Source organism: Rhinoderma darwinii, chromosome 1 (genome assembly GCF_050947455.1).
Source record: "Rhinoderma darwinii isolate aRhiDar2 chromosome 1, aRhiDar2.hap1, whole genome shotgun sequence".
NCBI lineage: Eukaryota > Metazoa > Chordata > Amphibia > Anura > Rhinodermatidae > Rhinoderma > Rhinoderma darwinii.
The window spans coordinates 284,609,905-284,632,335 of NC_134687.1; the positions used below are offsets into that span (position 1 = coordinate 284,609,905).

The 22,431-nt window shown below is 42.8% G+C and overlaps 1 protein-coding gene across 2 annotated transcripts in view; it reads right to left on the reverse strand.

Annotated features, from left to right (window-relative positions):
- Positions 1-21,571, reverse strand: part of LOC142761393 (protein mono-ADP-ribosyltransferase PARP14-like) — a 91,506-nt gene extending 69,935 nt beyond the window's left edge. For both annotated transcript variants that reach the window (XM_075864588.1, XM_075864582.1), the window contains exons 1-3: positions 21,329-21,571; positions 8,822-8,916; positions 1,551-1,578 (exon numbers count right to left, since the gene is read on the reverse strand). In XM_075864588.1, the coding sequence (XP_075720703.1) occupies positions 1,551-1,578; positions 8,822-8,916; positions 21,329-21,500 (295 nt within the window). In that variant the 5' untranslated portion in view covers positions 21,501-21,571. The remainder of the gene's footprint in view (positions 1-1,550; positions 1,579-8,821; positions 8,917-21,328) is intronic.
- Between the last annotated feature and the right edge of the window lie 860 nt (positions 21,572-22,431).

The following is a 22,431-nucleotide window of genomic DNA, read 5'->3' on the forward strand; positions in this document are numbered from 1 at the left end:
CTATTTATAAAGTTGCACCAATCACACTGACTGACCTTTTTATTAAAAGAAATACACATACATGTGTATATATGTGTATATATATATATATATGAATATATATATATATATATATGAATATATATATATATATATATATATATATGCCTTTCAAAGGTTTATATAGTCTTTAATGAATTTAAATACAACTGTCTTAAAGAGTTAGGGCAGGTTCACACCTGCATTGTTCTTTCTGTTGTTCCTGGAAGTGCCAGTGCTGTTATACGACAGATACCATCAACGGCCAGCGGAACCCATTGACTTTAATGGGCTCCGTCGGGTTTCCGACAGGGTGTCCATGGTTTTACCGGAAACAATAGTGCAGCATGCTGCACTATTGTTTCTAGTATTTTCGGCCAGATCTGTTGCCCTTACTCAACTTTTCACTACACAATTACTGCGCTGTAAAACAAAAAAAAAAGACTATTTAAAGAGGCTCTGTCACCAGATTTTGCAACCCCTATCTGCTATTGCAGCAGATCGGCGCTGCAATGTAGATTACAGTAACGTTTTTAATTTAAAAAAACAAGCATTTTTGGCCAAGTTATGGCCAATTTTGTATTTATGCAAATGAGGCTTACTAAAGTCCAATTGGGCGTATTTAAAGTAAAAGTCCAACTGGGCGTGTATTATGTGCGTACATCGGGGCGTTTTTACTTCTTTTACTAGCTGGGCGTTCTGACGAGAAGTATCATCCACTTCTCTTCAGAACGCCCAGCTTCTGGCAGTGCAGACACAGAGTGTTCTCGAGAGATCACGCTGTGACGTCACTCACTTCCTGCCCCAGGTCCTGCATCGTGTCGGACGAGCGAGGACACATCGGCACCAGAGGCTACAGTTGATTCTGCAGCAGCATCGGCGTTTGCAGGTAAGTCGATGTAGCTACTTACCTGCAAACGCTGATGCTGCTGCAGAATCAACTGTAGCCTCTGGTGCCGATGTGGCCGACACGATGCAGGACCTGGGGCAGGAAGTGAGTGACGTCACAGCGTGATCTCTCGAGAACACGCTGTGTGTCTGCACTGCCAGAAGCTGGGTGTTTACGAACAGAAGTGGATGATGCTGATTCGTCAGCATCATACTCTCCCATTCCTAACGCCCAGCTAGTAAAAGAAGTAAAAACGCCCCGATGTACACACATAATACACGCCCAGTTGTACTTTTACTGTAAACACGCCCAGTTGTATTTTTGCGAGCCTCATTTGCATAAATACAAAAATGGTCATAACTTGGCCAAAAATGCTTGTTTTTAAAAAATAAAAACGTTACTGTAATCTACATTGCAGCGCCTATCTGCTGCAATAGCAGATAGGGGTTGCAAAATCTGGTGACAGAGCCTCTTTAAGCGAGAAATTAATATTCTGAAACATAAAATCAAGTGCAGAGTCCAAAAAAAACATAATACATGTTATGTAACACCACATTTAATGATGTAAGTACTGCACTGTCTATATGTCACAAAATATTTGTAAACCAATTAATTAAACCTAAGACACTATCGTCTTACTTACCAGGCATTTCTAAGGATTGCATATATGTCTGTGAATGAAATAAAAGAAAGTATTCAGCATTCTTGATATTTAGGTACTTTTACTATTTGTCTATAAATAAATTGTCATGATATTTCCATTAACTTTTAGGGCACATTCAGACGTGGCGGAATTGCTGTTGAATTCCGCTGCGGACAGTCCAGTGGAATTCTGCAGCAGAAAATAACTGTGCGGAAATTAGGCTGCGGTGCGGAATTTTCCCTCCGCAGCATGCTCATTACATTGAGGAGAAGAAGCGGAATGTCACTGCGGATTTCAGCCTTTGCAATGCAAAAACTGAAATCTGTGGTAAGCCCACTGTGATATCTGCAACGTCTGAATTACCTGTCAACTATGCAAATGTTGGTGCAGATTCGTTGCGTAATTGCCCCGAATCTGCACCAACATTTGCAGCGGAAAAGCTCTGCCACGTCTGAACATGGCCTAAGGGTATATGCACACACAAAATAAAAAACGTCTGAAAATACGGAAAACAGCTCCTGATTTTCAGATGTTTTTTAAGCCACTCGCAATTCTCGCAGCGTTTTTTACGGCCGTTTTTGGAGCTGTTTTTCTATAGAGTCAATGAAAAACGGCTCCAAAAACATCCCAAGAAGTGACATGCACTTCTTTTTTGCGGGCATCTTTTTACGTGCCGTTTTTGGAAATGAGGCGTAAAAAAACGCCCTGAAATACGCCTGAAAACACTCCGTGTGAACATACCCTTAGGGTATGTTCACACTCTTACTAAAAAACGTCTGAAAATACGGAGCTGTTTTTTAATCAAACTCGCGATTTCACTGCATTTCTTACGGACGTTTTTGGAGCTGTTTTTCTATAGTCAATGAAAAACGGCTCCAAAAACGTATCAAGAAGTGACATGTACTTTTTTTTCGTGGGCGTTTTTCAAAACGGCCACGTAAAAAAACGGCCCGTCAGAATAGAACGCCGTATTTCCCATTGAAATCAATGGGCAGATGTTTGGAGGCGTTCTGCTTCTGAATTTTCGGCCGTTTACAGCCTGAAAAATGGCTGAAAACAAGCCGTGTGCACATACCCCTAGAGTGGTTTCACGAACAATGTTTGGGGGAAAACCTTGCATTTTTTTATTTATTATTTTTGCCAAAATCACTGTTGCCAGATGTTATCTGAAAGTCTAAAGTGAAATATAAAATGCACAAGAAACAATGTTTTTATAGTTTTTTTGACGTTTTTCTGGCCTTTTAGACCAGGTTCACACATGCAGTTTTATGCAGTTTTTGGATCAGTTTTTTTTTATAATAGTGAACACAAAAGAAATTAGTTGCATCAATTTTATCTATATACCTTTCCTTCTTTTTTGATCCACTTCTTAGGGCTCATTCAGACGAGCATAGCACTCGTCCGTGTGCTGTGCGTTGAAATAACTCACAGTACACGAACCCATTAATTTCAATGGGGCCATACAGACATGCGTGAGTATTTACACAGCAAGTGTCTGTTGCGTGAAACTCACTGCATATATTTGTGCGTTTTTGTGCACCTAGTCGCCCATTGAAGTCTATGGGTGCGTGAAAACCACGGACAGCACACGAACGACATCTGTGTGCTGTCCGTGTTTCACACATAAGTTACATTGAAAAGCAGACAAATAAATAAACATTTTTTAAAAAGTGCTTGCAAGGACGTGCATAACGCATGACACACGCAAGCACACTGATGCCAATCATGACGCACACGGTTATGAAATGTAGAAAAAAAAACTGCGTTTTTTACGTGTGCAAATCGGACACGCTCGTCTGAATGTAGCCTTACTTTGGCTCATAAAAAATGAAACAAAAAATGGCATTAAAAACTGCATCAAAACTGTGTTTGTGGTAGGGCTCCACACGTAGCAGAATTGCTGCGTATTTTTCATCCGGAATTATGGACGGAAAATACGCAGCAGACTACAGTACAAGCAAAGTGGGTGAGATTTAACAAATCTCATCCACATGCTGCGTAAAATTTCCAACCAGAAATTTCCCTTTATGGTCGGTGCATATTTTTCATACTGCAGCATGTCATTTCCGGCTGCGTAAAGTGGACTGAATTGTTACGTTTTTTTTCAGAGGAGATGTCATCATCTCCCAGCATCGAGAAAAACGCAGGAAAATCTGCACAAATTTCTGCAGTAAAAAAACGTATTGCAAATTCCCTCCCGGGCCACTTCTTGATTACATGTTTGGAAATTTCGAAAACAGGGTAGCTACGCTGATTCCGTAACTCCCATAGAAGTAAATAGCAGTTAAGTACGCAGCATAACACGCGAGCTTTGCTGTTTCCATGACTGCTAATCATTCCTATAGGAGTTACAAAAACAGCGTAGCTCAGTAAGCTACGCTGGTTTCATAATTTCCAACCATACCATGTAATCAGGAAGTGGCCCAGGAGGCAGCGGGGACAGAGAGAGGTAGAACAGGGTTTAGGGGACCCCGTTCTAGAGATGGGTGCAGGTCCCAGAGGTGGGACCCGCATCTATCTGACATTTATGCCATATCCTGTGGATATGTCATAAATGTCCCTGATGGGCAAACCCCTTCGAAATCAGTTCCATTCAGCTGAAAGGAACTTGCAGAAATTCATGTGCTTACAGTAAGGGTATGTGCACACACACTAAATACGTCCGTAATTGACGGACGTATTTCGGCCGCAAGTACCGGACCGAACACAGTGCAGGGAGCCGGGCTCCTAGCATCATACTTATGTACGATGCTAGGAGTCCCTGCCTCGCTGCAGGAAAACTGTCCCGTACTGAAAACATGATTACAGTACGGGACAGTAGTTCCACGGAGAGGCAGTGAGAGATAGATTATATATAAAAAAAAATAATAATAATCACATTGTCAAAATTATATATATTTATTTGCATTGTGCACAGAGAAATAAGTATTTGATCCCCTACCAACCATTAAGAGTTCAGCCTCCTCCAGACCAGTTACACGCTCCAAATCAACTTGGTGCCTGCATTAAAGACAGCTGTCTTACATGGTCACCTGTATAAAAGACTCCTGTCCACAGACTCAATTAATCAGTCTGACTCTAACCTCTACAACATGGGCAAGACCAAAGAGCTTTCTAAGGGTATGTGCACACACACTAATTACGTCCGTGACATCCTAAGGGTATGTGCACACACACTAATTACGTCCGTAATTGACGGACGTATTTCGGCCGCAAGTACCGGACCGAACACAGTGCAGGGAGCCGGGCTCCTAGCATCATACTTATGTACGATGCTAGGAGTCCCTGCCTCGCTGCAGGACAACTGTCCCGTACTGAAAACATGATTACAGTACGGGACAGTAGTTCCACGGAGAGGCAGTGAGAGATAGATTATATATAAAAAAAAATAATAATAATCACATTGTCAAAATTATATATATTTATTTGCATTGTGCACAGAGAAATAAGTATTTGATCCCCTACCAACCATTAAGAGTTCAGCCTCCTCCAGACCAGTTACACGCTCCAAATCAACTTGGTGCCTGCATTAAAGACAGCTGTCTTACATGGTCACCTGTATAAAAGACTCCTGTCCACAGACTCAATTAATCAGTCTGACTCTAACCTCTACAACATGGGCAAGACCAAAGAGCTTTCTAAGGGTATGTGCACACACACTAATTACGTCCGTGACATCCTAAGGGTATGTGCACACACACTAATTACGTCCGTAATTGACGGACGTATTTCGGCCGCAAGTACCGGACCGAACACAGTGCAGGGAGCCGGGCTCCTAGCATCATAGTTATGTACGACACTAGGAGTCCCTGCCTCTCCGTGGAACTACTGTCCCGTACTGAAAACATTATTACAGTACGGGACAGTTGTCCTGCAGAGAGGCAGGGACTCCTAGCATCGTACATAAGTATGATGCTAGGAGCCCGGCTCCCTGCACTGTGTTCGGTCCGGTACTTGCGGCCGAAATACGTCCGTCAATTACGGACGTAATTAGTGTGTGTGCACATACCCTTAGGATGTCCAGACCTTAATCCCATCGAAAACTTATGGAGGGAGCTGAAGATCCGCGCTGCCAAGCGACAGCCTCGAAATCTTAATGATTTACAGATGATCTGCAAAGAGGAGTGGGCCAAAATTCCATCTAACATGTGTGCAAACCTCATCATCAACTACAAAAAATATTTGACTGCTGTGCTTGCCAAGAAGGGTTTTGCCACCAAGTATTAAGTCTTGTTTGCCAAAGGGATCAAATACTTATTTCTCTGTGCACAATGCAAATAAATATATATAATTTTGACAATGTGATTTTCTTTTTTTTTTATATATATAATCTATCTCTCACTGGTAAAATTAACCTAGCCTAAAAATTCTAGACTGTTCATGTCTTTGACAGTCGGCAAACTTACAAAATCAGCAAGGGATCAAATACTTATTTCCTTCACTGTATTTCAGATGAATGGAACTGATTTTAAGGCCGCAATACGTCCGTGCAACGCGCGTGCTTTTCACGCGCGTCGCACGGACCTATGTTATTCTATGGGGCAGTGCAAACAGCCCGTGATTTTTGCGCAGCGTGAGTCCGCTGTGTAAAACTCACGACATGTCCTATCTTTGTGCGTTTTTCGCGCATCACGCACCCGTTGAAGTCAATGGGTGCGTGAAAATCACGCATACCACACATACCATTCCGTGTGACGCGCGTGATTCACGCAACAGCAGTAAAAAGAATGAATGAAACCACCACGTGCTTTTCTGTTTACAAACATACAAACAGAGTGTCATAATGATGGTGGCTGCGTGAAAATCACGCAGCCGCGCATCATATGGTGATGACACACGGAGCTGTTAAGTGCCTTTTGCGCACGCAAAACGCCGTGTTATTTGCGCGTGCAAAACGCACACGCTCGTGTAAATCCAGCCTCAGACTGAATTTCTGCAAAATCTGCCGCATGTGAATCCACCCTTAGGCCAGAATCGCACACACAGTTTTGATGTAGTTTTGTGGCAGTTTTTGGCTCCGTTTTTTGAGTCAAAGCCAGAAGTGGATCGAAACAGAAGGAAAGGTATAAAGAAAAGACTTAGGTCAAACGCACACAATGTATATTACGTGCGGATTTCCCGCAAGGATTTTCCTGCGGCAAATCTACAGCGTAATACAGTACCAGCAAAGTAATTGAGATTCCAAGTAATCTCATCTACACATTGCGGAATTCCCCACGTAAATTGACCTGCGGTGTGGATTTAAAAATCTGCAGCATTTTAATTTATCTTGCTTTTAAAAACGCACCAAAATCTGCAGCACAAAACCACACCTACTTTCTGCATCAAAATGTAAAAATTGCACCTAAAAACGAATCAAAATTTCCGCAACGTGTGCATGTAGCCTAAGGGCACGTTCAGACGTTGCAGAATTTTTCCGCTGCAAATGTTGGTGCAAATTTGGGCCAATTACGTAACGAATCTGCACCAACATTTGCATATTTGACAGGTAATTCAGACGTTGCAGAAAACACAGCGCACTTGCGACAGATTTCAGTTTTTGCATTGCAAAGGCTGAAATACGCAGTGAAATTCCGCTTCTTCTCTGCAACAGTCAGTGCAGGCTGCGAAGGGAAAATTCCACACCGCAGCCTATGGTCCGCAGCGGAGTTTTCTGCAACGTCTGAACTAACTTGCCTAAGGGCATGACCACACGTGGCGGATTTCCTCCGCAACTGTCCGCATCAATGCCGCACAGAATCTGCGTTGCAGATTCTGCTGCGGATCTGCACAAAATGTGCAGTAAATTGATGCGGACTAGCTGCTGCGGACTGCGGGAAAAGTGCTTCCCTTCTCCCTATCAGTGCAGGATAGAGAGAAGGGACAGCACTTTCCCTAGTGAAAGTAAACGAATTTCATACTTACCGGCCGTTGTCTTGGTGACGCGTCCCTCTTTCGGCATCCAGCCCGACCTCCCTGGATGACGCGGCAGTCCATGTGACCGCTGCAGCCTGTTATTGGCCTGTGATTGGCTGCAGCCGTCACTTAGACTGAAACGTCATCCTGGGAAGCCGGACTGGAGACAGAAGCAGGGAGTTCTCGGTAAGTATGAACTTCTATTTTTTTTACAGGTTGCTGTATATTGGGATCGGTAGTCACTGTCCCGGGTGCAGAAACAGTTACTGCCGATCGCTTAACTCTTTCAGCACCCTGGACAGTGACTATTTACAGACGTCTCCTAGCAACGCTCCCGTCATTACGGGAGCCCCATTGACTTCCTCAGTCTGGCTGTAGACCTAGAAATACATAGGTCCAGCCAGAATGAAGAAATGTCATGGTAAAAAAGCAAGACGCATCCGCAGCACACATAACATGTGCATGACAGCTGCGGACTTCATTGCGGAACTTAGAATCTCCATTGAAGTCAATGGAGAAATTCCGCCATGAGTCCGCCACTGCTCCGCAACAGACAGAGCATGCTGCGGACACCAAATTCCGCTCCGCAGCCTATGCTCCGCAGCGGAATGTTACGCATCGTCTAAACGAACACTTCTAAATAGAAGTGGAAGTCAATGCAGAAACGGCTCCGCTGCGGATTAACGCTGCGGAGTGTCCGCAGCGGAATTTAAGTGAAATTCCGCCACGTGTGAACCCAGCCTAAAAATGTATTGAAACAAATGTAAAAAACGGCCGCTGGAGAATTCCACTGCGGACTGTCCGCAGCGGAATTCCACAGCAATTCCGCCACGTCTGAACGTGCCCTTATGCATCTATTTTCTTTTGTACCGACTTTTGGGTTTGGCTAAAAAAACTGCAACAAAAACAGCATCAAAACTGTGCGTGTGTGATCCTGGCCTTAGGGTACGTCCGCACATAGCGTAAAATTCGACAGCATTTTTGCAAGAGAAATTGACATGCTGCCGATTAAGAATCAGTACCACAGGTCAATTTCCAAACTTTGAGGGGATCCTAATCTAAAATGACTGTTGACTAGAGATGAGCAAATCGATTCTACACTTATCAAATTCGATCCGAATTCCCCAAAATTTGGGATAAGGCGGATTCTGAAACTTTTGTGGTTTAGCGTTGGCCTCCATTTTACAAATTAGAAAAAGAATCACATGACCTTAGGCGGGTTTTCCCTATAATGCATTGCAGGTAATGTTCCCAAAATGCACTAATTTATTCGGACCAAATCGAATTGGAAGAAAGATTCGTATACAAAAAGAATTTCAGGATGTTTGCTCATTTCTACTGTTGACTTACAAACACATGCGGTTGATCCACCTTACCTGGTCATTCGCTTCCTCTTCCTGAAGGGTAAAATGTATTAGTTCTCCCTGTGACTCCATGTTGTGATCTCCCTGATTTAGCACTCTCTCCTTCACTATTAATCAAAACAAAATATGTTGTATTATAATACTGAAAAAAAGTAGAAAAAAACAGATTTTATCTGAAATAAATAAGGGTTGATAAAGTTATTGTACAAGAATTTTAGCAAAACATATTTAGGATCTTTCACTAGTCCACTCGATGTTGGGTATTGCGCATTTTGATGTCAGTCTTGTGTGGAAACAGTTAGGCGGGGTAACATGGGGAATTTTAACGCACGCATTTTAAATGCAATAAAAACGTACCATATGATCCCAGCCTTAGGGTATGTTCACACGGCCTATATACGGACGTAAATCGGGCGTTTTTGCCCCGAATTACGCCCGAAAATAGCGCCTCAATAGCGCTGACAAACATCTGCCCATTGAAAGCAATGGGCAGACGTTTGTCTGTTCACACGAGGCGTATATTTACGCGCCGCTGTCAAATTACGGCGCGTAAATAGACGCCCGCGTCAAAGAAGTGACCTGTCACTTCTTTGGCCGTAATTAGAGCCGTTATTCATTGACTCCAATGAATAGCAGCGCTAATTACGCCCGTAATTGACGCGGCGTACAAGCGCCTGCACATGCCGGTACGGCTGAAATTACGGGGATGTTTTCAGGCTGAAACATCCCCGTAATTTCAGCCGTTATGGACCCCCGCCGTGTGAACATACCCTTAAACTGATACTGCTTTGCTAGCCACTTTGCTAGAGGGTGTTTGCACTATGTGATTTGTGTTCTATGAGAATGGCTTGTGTGGTTTACTGCTTTGAAGCTTGGTGCATGGTTAACCCTTTAATGTCCATGCCTGAAAGGGCCTTAAAGAGGCTCTGTCACCACATTATAAGTGGCCTATATTGTACACGATGTGATCGGCGCTGTAATGTAGATTACAGCAGTGTTTTTTATTTAGAAAAACGATCATTTTTGACAGATTTATGACCTATATTAGCTTTATGCTAATGAGTTTCTCAATGGACAACTGGGCGTATTTTACTTTTTGGCCAAGTGGGCGTTGAACAGAGGAGAGTGTATGAAGCTGACCAATCAGTGACCAATCAGCGTCATACACTTTTCTCCATTCATTTACACAGCACATAGCGATATAGCTATATCGCTATCTGCAGCCTCATACACACACTATAACGCTACTGCAGTGTCCTGATAATGAATATATACTACCTCCAGCCAGGACGTGATGTTTATTCAGAATTCTGACACTTCTGTAGCGTCTCTGTGATATTTACAGCAAGGGAATCGTAATCTTGTTTGAAATGACAGGTTACATTGTAATCTCGCGAGATTACGCTTGCCTTGCCGTAAATATCACAGAGATACTACAGAAGTGACAGGATTCTGAATGCACATCACGCCCTGGCTGGAGGTAATGTCTATTCATTGTCAGGACACTGCAGTAATGTTATAGTATGTTTATGTGGCTGCACATAGCGATATAGCTATGTCGCTAGTGCAGTGTAAATGAATGGAGAGAAGTGTATGATGCTGATTGGTCACTGATTGGTCAGCGTCATACACTCCTCTGTACAACGCCCACTTGGCCAAAAAGTAAAACACGCCCAGTTGTCCTTTGAGAAACTCATTATCACAAAGCCAATATAGGTCATAACTCCGTCAAAAATGATAGTTTTTCTAAATAAAAAACACTGCTGTAATCTACATTACAGCGCCGATCACATCATGTACAATATAGGCCACTTATAATGTGGTGACAGAGCCTCTTTAACTGGTTGCAGATGCAGGATGAGAATGCTCGTCCTGAGTGGCGAGTTGTTGCCGCATTAGGATGAGCATTCTCGTACTGCAGTTAAACTGTCACCGCTTGTAAACAAACGGTGACAGGACAGTGACTTTAGCTGTCACAGACAGCTGAGCGTCACAGCTATCGGCGGCGGGACCAATCGTGGCCCCCCCCCCGGCGGATCGCTGTGATTGGTCAGTCACTCCAGACTGACCAATCACAGCAGAAAAGTGAATTGCCGCCCTTCCTCTGTGACGGATCTCCTCAGTTCTGTCACAGTTGTGACAGTTCTGAGATCAGACCAGAGAAAATTTAGTGCGTCCCCTCACAAGTGAAATACACTACACAATCCCGTTTTTTAACACCATAAAGCTCCCTGATCGACCTCCCCTCCCGTCTTCTTTTCGGGACCTGTCAAAAGTTATTTAGTTTGTAAAAGAAATAAAAAATAAAAATATCTAAAAAAATTATATGTAGTAGTGTAGGATATATATAGGTGTTTATTATAAATATAAATATATATATATATATATATATATACACATGTGTATATTATATACATATATAAATTATATAGTGTATATATATATTATAAACATACGCTATATATATCGCACGCAGAAGTCCGAAAAGTAGTGTTAACCCCTCCTGCTCTGACGTTTTAGGTGCGGTTTTCTGTTTTAGCATAAAATAAAAAGTTAGCCCTGATTTACACGAGCGTGTGCGTTTTGCGCACGCAAAAAACGCGGCGTTTTGCGTGCGCAAAAGGCACTTAACAGCTGCGTGTGTCATCAGTGTATGATGCGCGGCTGCGTGATTTTCGCGCAGCCGCCATCATTATGACACTCCGTTTGGATGTTTGTAAACAGAAAAGCACGCGGTGCTTTTCTGTTTACATTCAGTGTTTGACAGCTGTTGCGCGAATCACGCAGTTCGCACGGAAGTGCTTCCGTGCGGCCTGCGTGGTTTTCACGCACACATTGACTTCAATGGGTGCGTGATGCGCAAAAAACGCAGAGATATAGAACATGTCGTGAGTTTTACGCAGCGGACTCACGCTGCGCAAAACTCACGGACTGTCTGCATGCCCCCATAGACTAATATAGGCTCGTGTAAATCAGGCCTTAAAATTTAAATAATCTAAAAATTATTAGTAGTAGTTTAGGTAGGTTACATATTATACTTATATACACACGCATACACCAGGTTTCTGATGACATTTCAGACACAGTTTTTTTATTTGTCATAAAATTTTTAAAAAAGTTTAAAAAAATTAATAAAAAATTGTTAAAAAGTATAAAGAATATAAGTAGTATTATTATAAGCTATATACTGTACATTTAGTATAGTTGAACTAGTTGTTTTTTGCAGTCATGAAAATAAAAAATTATGGCTAAACAGAAGTACACTGTGGAGGAGTCTGTGTTCACATGCTGTGTTCAGACAGAAACCGCCAGTGAAGATGAGGAACACTTCCTTATTATTTCATCCTCTAGCGATAGTGAGGAACCCCCACAAAGGTGGAGTAGGCAAAGTGACAGTCCGTCAAGTGACTTCAATTGGGTGCCCCCAAATATTTTTTCACCCCAAATTCCTGAATTCACTTCTGCCCCAGGAATAAAAATGTATACAACTGGGTACACAGAATTAAAAAAAATTTGACAGGTTCACCAACTCCTCTGTAAAGAAAATAAGGGTCACCCAAACAAATCTTTATGCCGAACAGTATCTGGCCAGTCACCCCGCGTCATATTACGCTAGAGGCCAGATGTGGCATCCAACATGTGCTGCAGAAATTAAAAAGTTCTGGGGGCTCCTTCTTAATATGGGGCTTATTAAGAAACCCAACATACGGTCCTACTGGTCGACCGACGTTTTGTATGCTACCCCAATGTACAGGGCTGTACGTCACTCGTTGTCCAGACTTTATGCTCTCCTGATCTCTCCATCCTATCTTTCCACACCTTCCTACTTGCTTAGCTGGGAGAGGGACTTGGGTCTAACATTTACTGCGGAACATAAGGATCGCTTGTTCACTATGACAAATAAATCCTCCATGGCTAGCAGATTTCAGGAGGCGGGATTTAAGATCTTGTCGCGATGGTATAGAGTGCCTTCCAGATTACATGCGATGATACCTGCGGTCTCACCGTTGTGTTGGAGATGTGGAGACCATGTGGGTACAATTTTACACATCTTTTGGGATTTCCCGCAGTTGACAGATTTCTGGTCTGAGGTGTGGCGCATCTCCTCCAAATTTATGGATTTCCCCCTTCCGCGCTCTCAGGGCCTTTTCCTGCTCCATCTGTGTGATGTTCCATTATCTACGTACCGACGCTCAGTGGTTCGCCATCTGGTGAATGCAGCTAGAGCGTGAGTCCCTGCGCTGTGGAGACAATCTTGCATGGTTGGCATGTGGTTCGGCAAGATCCAGGAGATTATGAGAATGGAGGACCTTACGGCATCGATGAGAGGGTCCCACGCTAAATTCCTCAAAACATGGCATGATTGGATTAGATTTCAATTGTCTGTGGAGTATAGGACCATCATGGCCTCCTGATCATAATCCCTAGGCCCAATGTGTAAGGTCAGTTCTCTCTCCTTCCTTTTTCCCTGCTGTCCCTTCTTCTCTTTCGCTTCTCTCTATCTCTATCCTGTTCTCATACGGGTCATTATGCATGGCTGCTGGTTCAGGATGCATACAAGATCTTCTTCATCAATATCGATTTCAGCTGTACGTTGTTGTTTTTTTTTGTTTGTTTCTTTGCACTCATTGTAACTACATATACTGGCCTGTGGGCCGATGTCAGTGCTGCATATTTCTGCACCATTATATTTGTGTTTTGGAAAACGGAAAAATAAAAGAATTTGAAAAAAAAGATTCCTCCATTACACTGACAACAGCCAGTGCCCTCCACCTGGTGACCTTAACCAGGACAGGTTATTTAACCCCTTAATGACCGCCGATTAGCCTTTTCACAGAGGTCATTAATGGGCTTTATTCCACGGCGCTGCATTAGAATAAAGTAAACAGAGCAGGGAGCCATGAAATCTCCCTGCTCTCAGCTGCTAGAGGCAGCTGAGGGCTGGGGGCGTCCCTGCTCTGCCCTGTGAGATCGATATTTGTATCAATCTCACCCGTTTAACCCCTCAGATGCGGTGCACAATAGCGTGCACCGCATCTGAGTGGTTTTGGAGAGAGGGAGGGAGCTCCCTCTCTCTCCCACCGACACCCGGCGATAAGATCGCCGAGTGTCTGTGTCTGCGATGGCAGCCGGGGGCCTAATAAGGGCCCCCAGGTCTGCCTGCAGTGTATGCCTGCTAGGTCATGCCGGAGGCATGACCTAGCAGATGCCTGTCCGTTTTAAAAGGACAGGCAGTAATTTCTGTCAGGGGTGTAGTTTCCAAAATGGTGTAACTTTTTTGGGAGTTTCCACTGTACTGGCATCTCAGAGGCTCTGTAAATGTGACATGACACCCGAAACCCATTCCAGCAAAATTTGTTCTCAAAAAGCCAAATGGCACTACTTCCCTTCTGAGCCACGCTGTGTGCCCACACAGCAGTTTGAAAGTTTTCAAAGTGTATTTCTGTGTTCAGGAGAAATTGCTTAACAAATTTTGCAGTGCTTTTTCTCCTATTACCCCTTGTGAAAATGAAAAATTTGGTGTAAATGCTGCATTAAAGATAAAATTTTTAATTTTCATGGCCCAGTGTTAATCATTTGTACGTAACACCTGTAGGGTCAAAACGATCACTATACCCTTCAATAAATTGCTTGAGGGGTATAGTTTCCAAAATGGAGTACATTTTTTTGGGTTTTCCGTTGTACTTGTACTTTAGGGGCTCAACGAATGGACATAGCACCTGAAAACTATTCCAGCAAAATCCGTGCTCCAAAATCCAAATGGTGCTCCTTCCCTCCTGAGCCCTGCCGTGGGTCCAAACAGCAGTTTATTACCACATATGGAGTATTGCCCTAATTGTGAGAAATTGGTTTACAAACGTTGGGGTTCTTTTTCTCCTTTATTCCTTGTAAAAATTAAAAATGTTACATTTTTTCAGAAAAAAAGTAGATTTTCATATTCGCGCCCTAATTCCACTAAATTCTGCAAAAAACATGTGGGGTCATAATGCCAATTATACCCCTAGGAAAACTCCTTGAGGGGTGTAGTTTCCAAAAAGGCGGTCACTTTTGGGGGGTTTCCACTGTTCTGGTACCTCCAGGACGTTGCAAACGCAACATGGCACCGAAAATCATTCCAGCAAAATCTGTGCTCCAAAATCCAAATGTCGCTGTTTCCCTTCTGATCGCTGCCGTGGGTCCAAACAGCAGTTTATTACCACATATGAGGTATTCCCGTAATTGGGAGAAGTTGCTTTACAAATTTTGGGGTTCTTTTTCTCCTTTATTCCTAGTAAAAATAACAAATTTCGAAGTTTTTTCAGAAAAAAAGTAGATTTTCATATTCATGGCCGAATTCATCTAAATTCTGCAAAAAACCTGTGGGGTCAAAATGCTAACTATACCTCTAGGAAAATTCCTTGAGGGGTGTAGTTTCCAAAATGGGGTCACTTTTGGGGGGTTTTCAGTGTTTTAGTCCCTTCGGGATGTTGCAAACACGACATGGCACCGAAAATCATTCCAGCAAAATCTGGAGTATTGCCGCAATCGGGAGAAATTTCTTTACAAACATTGGGTTCTTTTTCTCCTTAATTTTTTCTGAAAAAAGGTGGATTTTCAATTTTACAGACTATTTCCAATAAATTTAGCAAAAAACCTGTGGGGTTAAGATGCTAACTATACACCTCAATAAATTCCCTGAGGGGTCTAATTTCCAAAATGGGGTCACTTTTGGGGATCTCCACTGGTTTGGCACCACAAGACCTCTTCAAACCTGACAGGGTGCCTAAAATATAATCTAAAAAATGGAGGCCCCAAAATCCTCTAGGTGCTCCTTTGCTTCTGAGGTCCGTGTTTCAGTCCAAAAGGACACTAGGTCCACATGTTAGATATTTCTAAAAGCTGTAGAATCAGGGTAATAAATATTGAGTAGCAATTCTTGGCTAAAACCTTCTGTGGTACAAATAAAATGTATTACAAATGAATTTTGGCAACAAAAAATGAAATTAGTAAATTTCACATCTATTTTGCTTTAATTCCTGTGAAACACCTAAAGGGTTCAGAAACTTTTTGAATGCTGTTTTGAATACTTAGAGGGGTGCATTTTTTAAAATGGGGTGATTTATGGCGGGTTTCTAATATATAAGGCCTTCAAAGCCACTTCAGAACGGAACTGGTCCCTGTAAAAATAGCCTTTTGAAAATGTGAGAAATTGCTGCTAAAGTTCTAAGCCTTGTAACGTCCTAGAAAAACAAAAGTACATTCAAAAAATGATGCAAACATAAAGTATACATATGGGGGATGTTAACTAGTATCTATTTTGTGTGGTATTACTATCTGTCTTACAAGCATATACATTCAAATTAAGAAAAATGCTAATTTTGAAACATTTTCACAAAATTTTGCTGTTTTTCACAAATAAATACTGAATTTATTAACCAAATTTTTTCACTAACATGAAGTACAATATGTCACGAGAACACAATCTCAGGATCGCTTGGCTAGGTGAAATCATTCCCAAGTTATTACCACATAAAGTAACACATGTCAGATTTGAAAAAATCGGCTGTGTCCTGAAGGCCAAAACAGGCTGTGTCCTTAAGGGGTTAAAATGGTTTTCCAGCTTCTGACAACTGATGATGTATCCACCAGATAGGTCATCAGTACATGATCTGTGGGGGTCCGACACCCGGGCCTGCCCGATCAGCTGATCCGGTGCCTCCGTGCACCGGACGTACAATGCCGGAAGCAGTCAGCACCGGCCACATAACAGCGGAGGAGCTGCAGTACTGCAGCTCTGCTCCTATTCAAGTGAATAGGAGCAGACCTGCAGTTCTGCAGCACGGCCACTATGCAATGTACGGAGCCAACTGCTTCCGGGCTCCGTACATAGCATTATGTGCTACAACATCCGGTGCCCGCAGGCCACCGGAGCATCTGATCTGTACGGGGCCCGGGTGTCGAACCCACACCGAAGACATATTGATGACCTATCCGGTGGATAGAGACGTTAGGCCCCAGTTTGTGCCCCCATAAAGAAGTTAGGCCCTGTTTATGCCCACATATATAAGTTGTGCCCCCATATAAATGTTAGGCCCCTTTATGTCCCCATATAGAAGTTAGGCCCCCAGTTTATGCCCCCATATATACAGTGCCCTCTGTAGATAATGCCACAGTGCCCTCTGTAAATAGTGCCACACACCCCCTGTAGATAGTGCCACACACAGCCCCTTGTAGACATTGCCACACACCACCTTGTAGATAGTGCCACACACACCCCCTCATAGATAGTGCCACACACACACACCCCCTTATAGATAGTGCCACACACACACCCTTGTAGATAGTGCCACGCACACCACATTGAAAATAGTGCCACACACACCCCCTTGTAGATAGCGTCTCACACACACACACACCCCTTGTAGATATCGCCATTGGGGCTCCCTCTAGGAGTGGAATCCCCAGCCAGAGCGTTGCCGACGCACTGGACAGGGATTCCTCTCCTGGAAGGGACCCTGACGTCACTGTCCATTTATGGGAACAAGAGAGAGAGGCAGCACTCCAAAATAAATAAAAAAAATCTGGTTTATTCTACCATAAGTGCAGAAAAATGCAACGTTTCAGCTGCTCAATGCAGCCTTTGTCACTGCTTGAATGACTTGCCCTGCCACTCAGCGCCTTTTAACGACGCCTTTTAATGACCTCATCGCGCCCCTTACGTCGTTAACAGGGGCTGATTGGCAGGGCAGAATGAATTGCCTTTTAATGACGCAAGCGGCACGATTACATCATTGCACCGCTAGCGTCGTTCAGCCCCAGCAGACCTGCTCAGAAGAGAGCAGGCCTGCATTCCAAGAGGACGGCGTGGGAACGGAGTATGTTTTTTTTTCTGTTAAAAAGACAGAGGGGCTATATGTAGAGCACTATAGGGGGCTATATGTGGGGGCTATATGTGGAGCACTATCTGCAGGGGGGCTATATGTGGGGCACTATCAACAGGGGGGCTATATGTGGGGGATCCTATCTATAGGGGGATCTATGTAGGTCACTATCTATGGGGGCAGTATGTACATGGGCTCTATGGAGGGCAGTATCTACAAGAGGCTCTATAGGGGCCACTATGTATGTGGGGCACTGTTTACAGGGGGCTCTGATTGTAATCTACATTACAGCGCCGATCACATTATGTACAAGATAGGCCACTTATAATGTGGTGACAGAGCCTCTTTAACCCCTTAACGACCGGCGTATAGTGTTTTTATGTCGGCCGTTAAGGGTAGTTCTTCTGAAGTGTCGACTTTTAACGTCGACACTTCAGAAGAACTTTTCTGTCATCGTGCGGGGTTCTCCTGAAGACCGGGCTGTTAGTAACAGCCTCGGGCTTCAGGGCAACGATCAGAGACCACTAGCAGTGGTCTCCGATCATATTTAACCCCTCAGATGCGGTGCTAAATAGCAAGTGCCGGATCTGAGTGGTTTGGGAGGGAAGTGGCCGCATCGGAGCGGTTTTTGCGGGGATCTCCTGAAGTCCGGGCTGCTGGTAACAGCCTCGGGCTTCAGGGCAACGATCGGAGACCACTAACAGTGGTCTCCGATCATATTTAACCCCTCAGATGCGGCGCTCAATTTCAAGCGCCACATCTGAGTGGTTTGGGTGGGAGGGGGCCGCATCGGAGCGGTTTTCCCGGTCATCGGGTAATCTGCTTCTGAAGCCAAGGCTGTTAGCAACAGCCTTGGCTTCAGAGTGATGATCGGAGACCAATAACAGTGGTCTCCGCTCATGTGATCACTGTGAGAACCATTCACAGTGATCACAAAATGCAAAACGAAGTGTTTCTCCTACCTGCCTCTCTGTCTCTCCTCACACTTGTTACTTTGTATGAGAAGAGACAGAGAGAGAATTTTACTGTGACACCAAAGACACTAAATTACAAAAAATCTAATATATAAACTTTATATAAACTTCAATTGTATACCTAGGCCTAGGCTAGGGTCATCCTTAGGGCACGTTCACACGTGGCAGAGTTTTTCCGCTGCAAATGTTGATGCAGATTTGGGGCAGAAGAACTATTGGAGCTGGTTGTTAACCAAACCAATCTGTATGCTCGCTAATTCTTTGCTGAAAAGCCAACGTCCTCCTATGCAAAGCAGTGGCAGCCAAAAAATACTGGTGAACTTAAAAAAAATTTGGGGCTCATCCTCAAAATGGGGTTAGTGAAAAAGCCCTCAATCCAGTCATATTGGGCAACAAGCAATACACATGCCACACCTGTTTTTCCAGCCGTTATGACCATAATGCGCTTCCATCATTTTATCGACAATCACGAAGCCCCCCTCCCCGTAGTGATCCAGGCCGTGACCGCCTGTATAAAATAAGGCCCCTGATAAAAGCTTTGGAGGAGTCATTTATGCCTGTGAACAACCCCGAAAAAAAACCTAGCAGTGGATGAATCGCTGATGGGTTACAAAGGCGGGCTCTCATTCCACCAGTACACCTCCTCAAAGAGAGCAAAATATGGGGTTAAACTCTACAAGCTCTGTGAGAGCGGTACAGGCTACACATCTGCCTTTAGAATTTATGAAGGCAAAGACCGTGATATTACCCACATTAACAACTCATTTACTTTCACATTGTTTTTGTAGGGAGAACCAAAAGGGAGGGTTGCTTATTGGAGAATGTTTCACTGTAAAAATGCAGCAATACAGTATTTTCTGGAAAACCCTATTTTTTATTTCTTTCCACCTATTAAAAATACTCACTATACCCCTAGATGAATATTAGCAGGACATTTATACTTGTCAAAATGACCTGCAGTACCACGGCAAATATAGTGTGGTTCCCTAAAATCAGCTCAGGCGCAAAAAGGCCTCCAAAAGCCAAAATGGACTCCTTCTATGATATGCCCTATCAACGGGTCCATATAATAGATTATACACACATATTTGGTATCACCGTACACGGGAGAAATAGCAGAATGTGGAAAGGTGTCACTTTTACCAGTATGTCATATGGTGTTTCGAAATGGCTTAAGAAAAGTGCCACTTTTGTAAAAAAAAAAAATGCAATTTACATTTTTTTGGCCCAAGTTTGGACAAATTCTGTAAAAAGTGTGAAGGGTTAAAACGGAAATTGAACCGCTACAAATAGACTTTAGAGTGTCTAGTTTGTAGAACACAATGTTTTTTTTACCATTATTTATTGGACTTCAAGTCCATTACCCATACATTAATACCATGGTGTAAAAAAACAAATTAAGACATTTTAGTGCGCAATTGAAAAAAAGGGCACTTGTGTTTTATACTATATTTCTGGTAAAAAAAAAATAAACTACACCTCCAAGTCAGGTGTCCTTATGATCAGGATAAATGAAAAAATATATTTCAATACATTTGTATGATACAATTACTTTTATTTTCAAACTGTTACATTTTAAATGATGAAAAATCGAAATTTTTCTTTTTTTTTCTGTCTTTCCACGGTTATAAAAAAAAGTAACAAAAATTTTACCTATACATATATACCACAAAAAGGAAGCACTACATGTCCCAAGAAAACAGTGCAAAATTCACATCGATACATAAAACACATACAGAGTTAGGGCTCATTTACACGAGCGTGTGCATTTTGCGCACGCAAAAAACGTGGCGTTTTGCGTGCGCAAAAGGCACTTATCAGCTCCGTGTGCCATCAGGGTATGATGTGCGGCTGCGAGATTTTCGCGCAGCCGCCATCATTATGACACTCCGTTTGGATGTTTGTAAACAGAAAAGCGCGTGGTGCTTTTCTGTTTACATTCAGAGTTTGACAGCTGTTGCGTGAATCACGCTTGTCCCACGGAAGTGCTTCCGTGTGTTGCGAGTGATTTTAACGCACCCATTGACTTCAATGGGTGCGTGATGCGCGAACAGCGCACAAAGATAGGACATGTCGTGAGTTATTTTCAGCGGACTCACGCTGAGCAAAACTCACGGACTGTCTGCACGGCCCCATAGACTAATATAGGTGCGTACGACACGCGTGAAAAGCACACGCGTCGCACGCACGTCGCACGCACGTATATCACGCTCGTGTAAACGAGCCCTTATACTGCGTTACATCTGTGAATAGCAAAACTGCTAAAATTGCTCTGGTCACTAGGTTTAAAACACCTTCGGTTAAAGCTCTGTTGTACGACTGTTTGCTGCTTTGTCTATGTTAAAACAATTGGAAGGGCCTAGCCCTAACTACCTGACACCTACTAAAGGGCTCTAATGCAACAAGGAAATAGAACACTGAATAACGAATACGGAAAATAATTTCGCTTTACAAAATCAAAATATCACATGACTTTCTGCAATTAGTACTAATCAATATCATGTATTAAAACATAAAAGTAATACTGCTCCTTTACACATTTTTTTTTAATGTCAGAAATGGAATAAAGCAAAGATTCATAATTTCCAAATTACATTTATTTTTTTTATTTTTTTGCTAACTATAAGATTTCTAATCGAGACCAAGTATTTTTGATAACTGCAAGCACTAAATAAATGTCTCACCTTCCTTCTTCTGGAAGCTCACTCTGTACAAGGAGGGGCCCAGCTTGTTGACAATGCATTCTCCTCCATTAGATCTTCTTCTCAGAGAAAAATATTGTTTTTGCTCTTTTTCTTGCTTATCACTGAGTTCCTTGCTGCACTTAACAGTTATGGAATAAGAAAATGTATCCATGTTATTCAGATTCTTTTTACAGAAGACATAAAAACACAATCATGTCGGAGAGAGTGAAAATGAAAGTAGTTTAGGAATTTATCACCAGGAAGAAAGTATTATATGAAAGCTATGTGCTGCTACCTCATCGTAACCCCTTAATGACCAGCTTTTAGTTTTTGCTTCTCTGCCTTTCAGCAGCCATAACTTTTTTATTTTTTTATTGACATTACTGTATATGTCTGATATGTGATTAGTTATCCCTAGATTCTGGAAATCTGAATGTTCTCCATGCACCAATTGGGCACAGGAACTTCACAATATCATGAAGATAGAAGATATAACTAACTCTGAAACAATTACATTTTCAGAATTCTGTTCTCTTTGTTTCCCATGAACTAGCTTTCGGGCTTTCTGGCAATATCAGTTATGGGTGGAAGAGGGATATCTAGGAGGAGTATTTCCCAACAGTAGCATTTACCCCCACGCAATAGAATATGTCAGACATACTGCTTGCCATAATAAGACACCACTTTTTCTCTCGTGTTGTCAATACTATAGCTGGAATGATTTTTCCTGCTTTCTTGAGGTATCATTATACTGAGCGCTGTTATATGTTTTTTTATGTATAAGTAATTTAATAAAAGTCTGATTTAACATAAAATATGTTCACGTCAGTCGACTGCGCTATTGATTCCGGCGAAAATATGGAAACCGGCCGGAACGGTGACAAACGGAAACCATTAGCAATGTTTCCGTCACCATTAACATCAATGGTGATGCAAACGGAAGCTAAGGTTTACGTTTGATTTTCCGTTGAGGGGTTCACCGACGTAAACCTTCGACGGAACCCCTCAACGGAAAGCCAACGCTGATGTGAACAGGCCCTTACTCCTGTATGCTAATATATTGGTCCCTCAAGTTACAGTGGATTCAGGTTACAATATTTTCA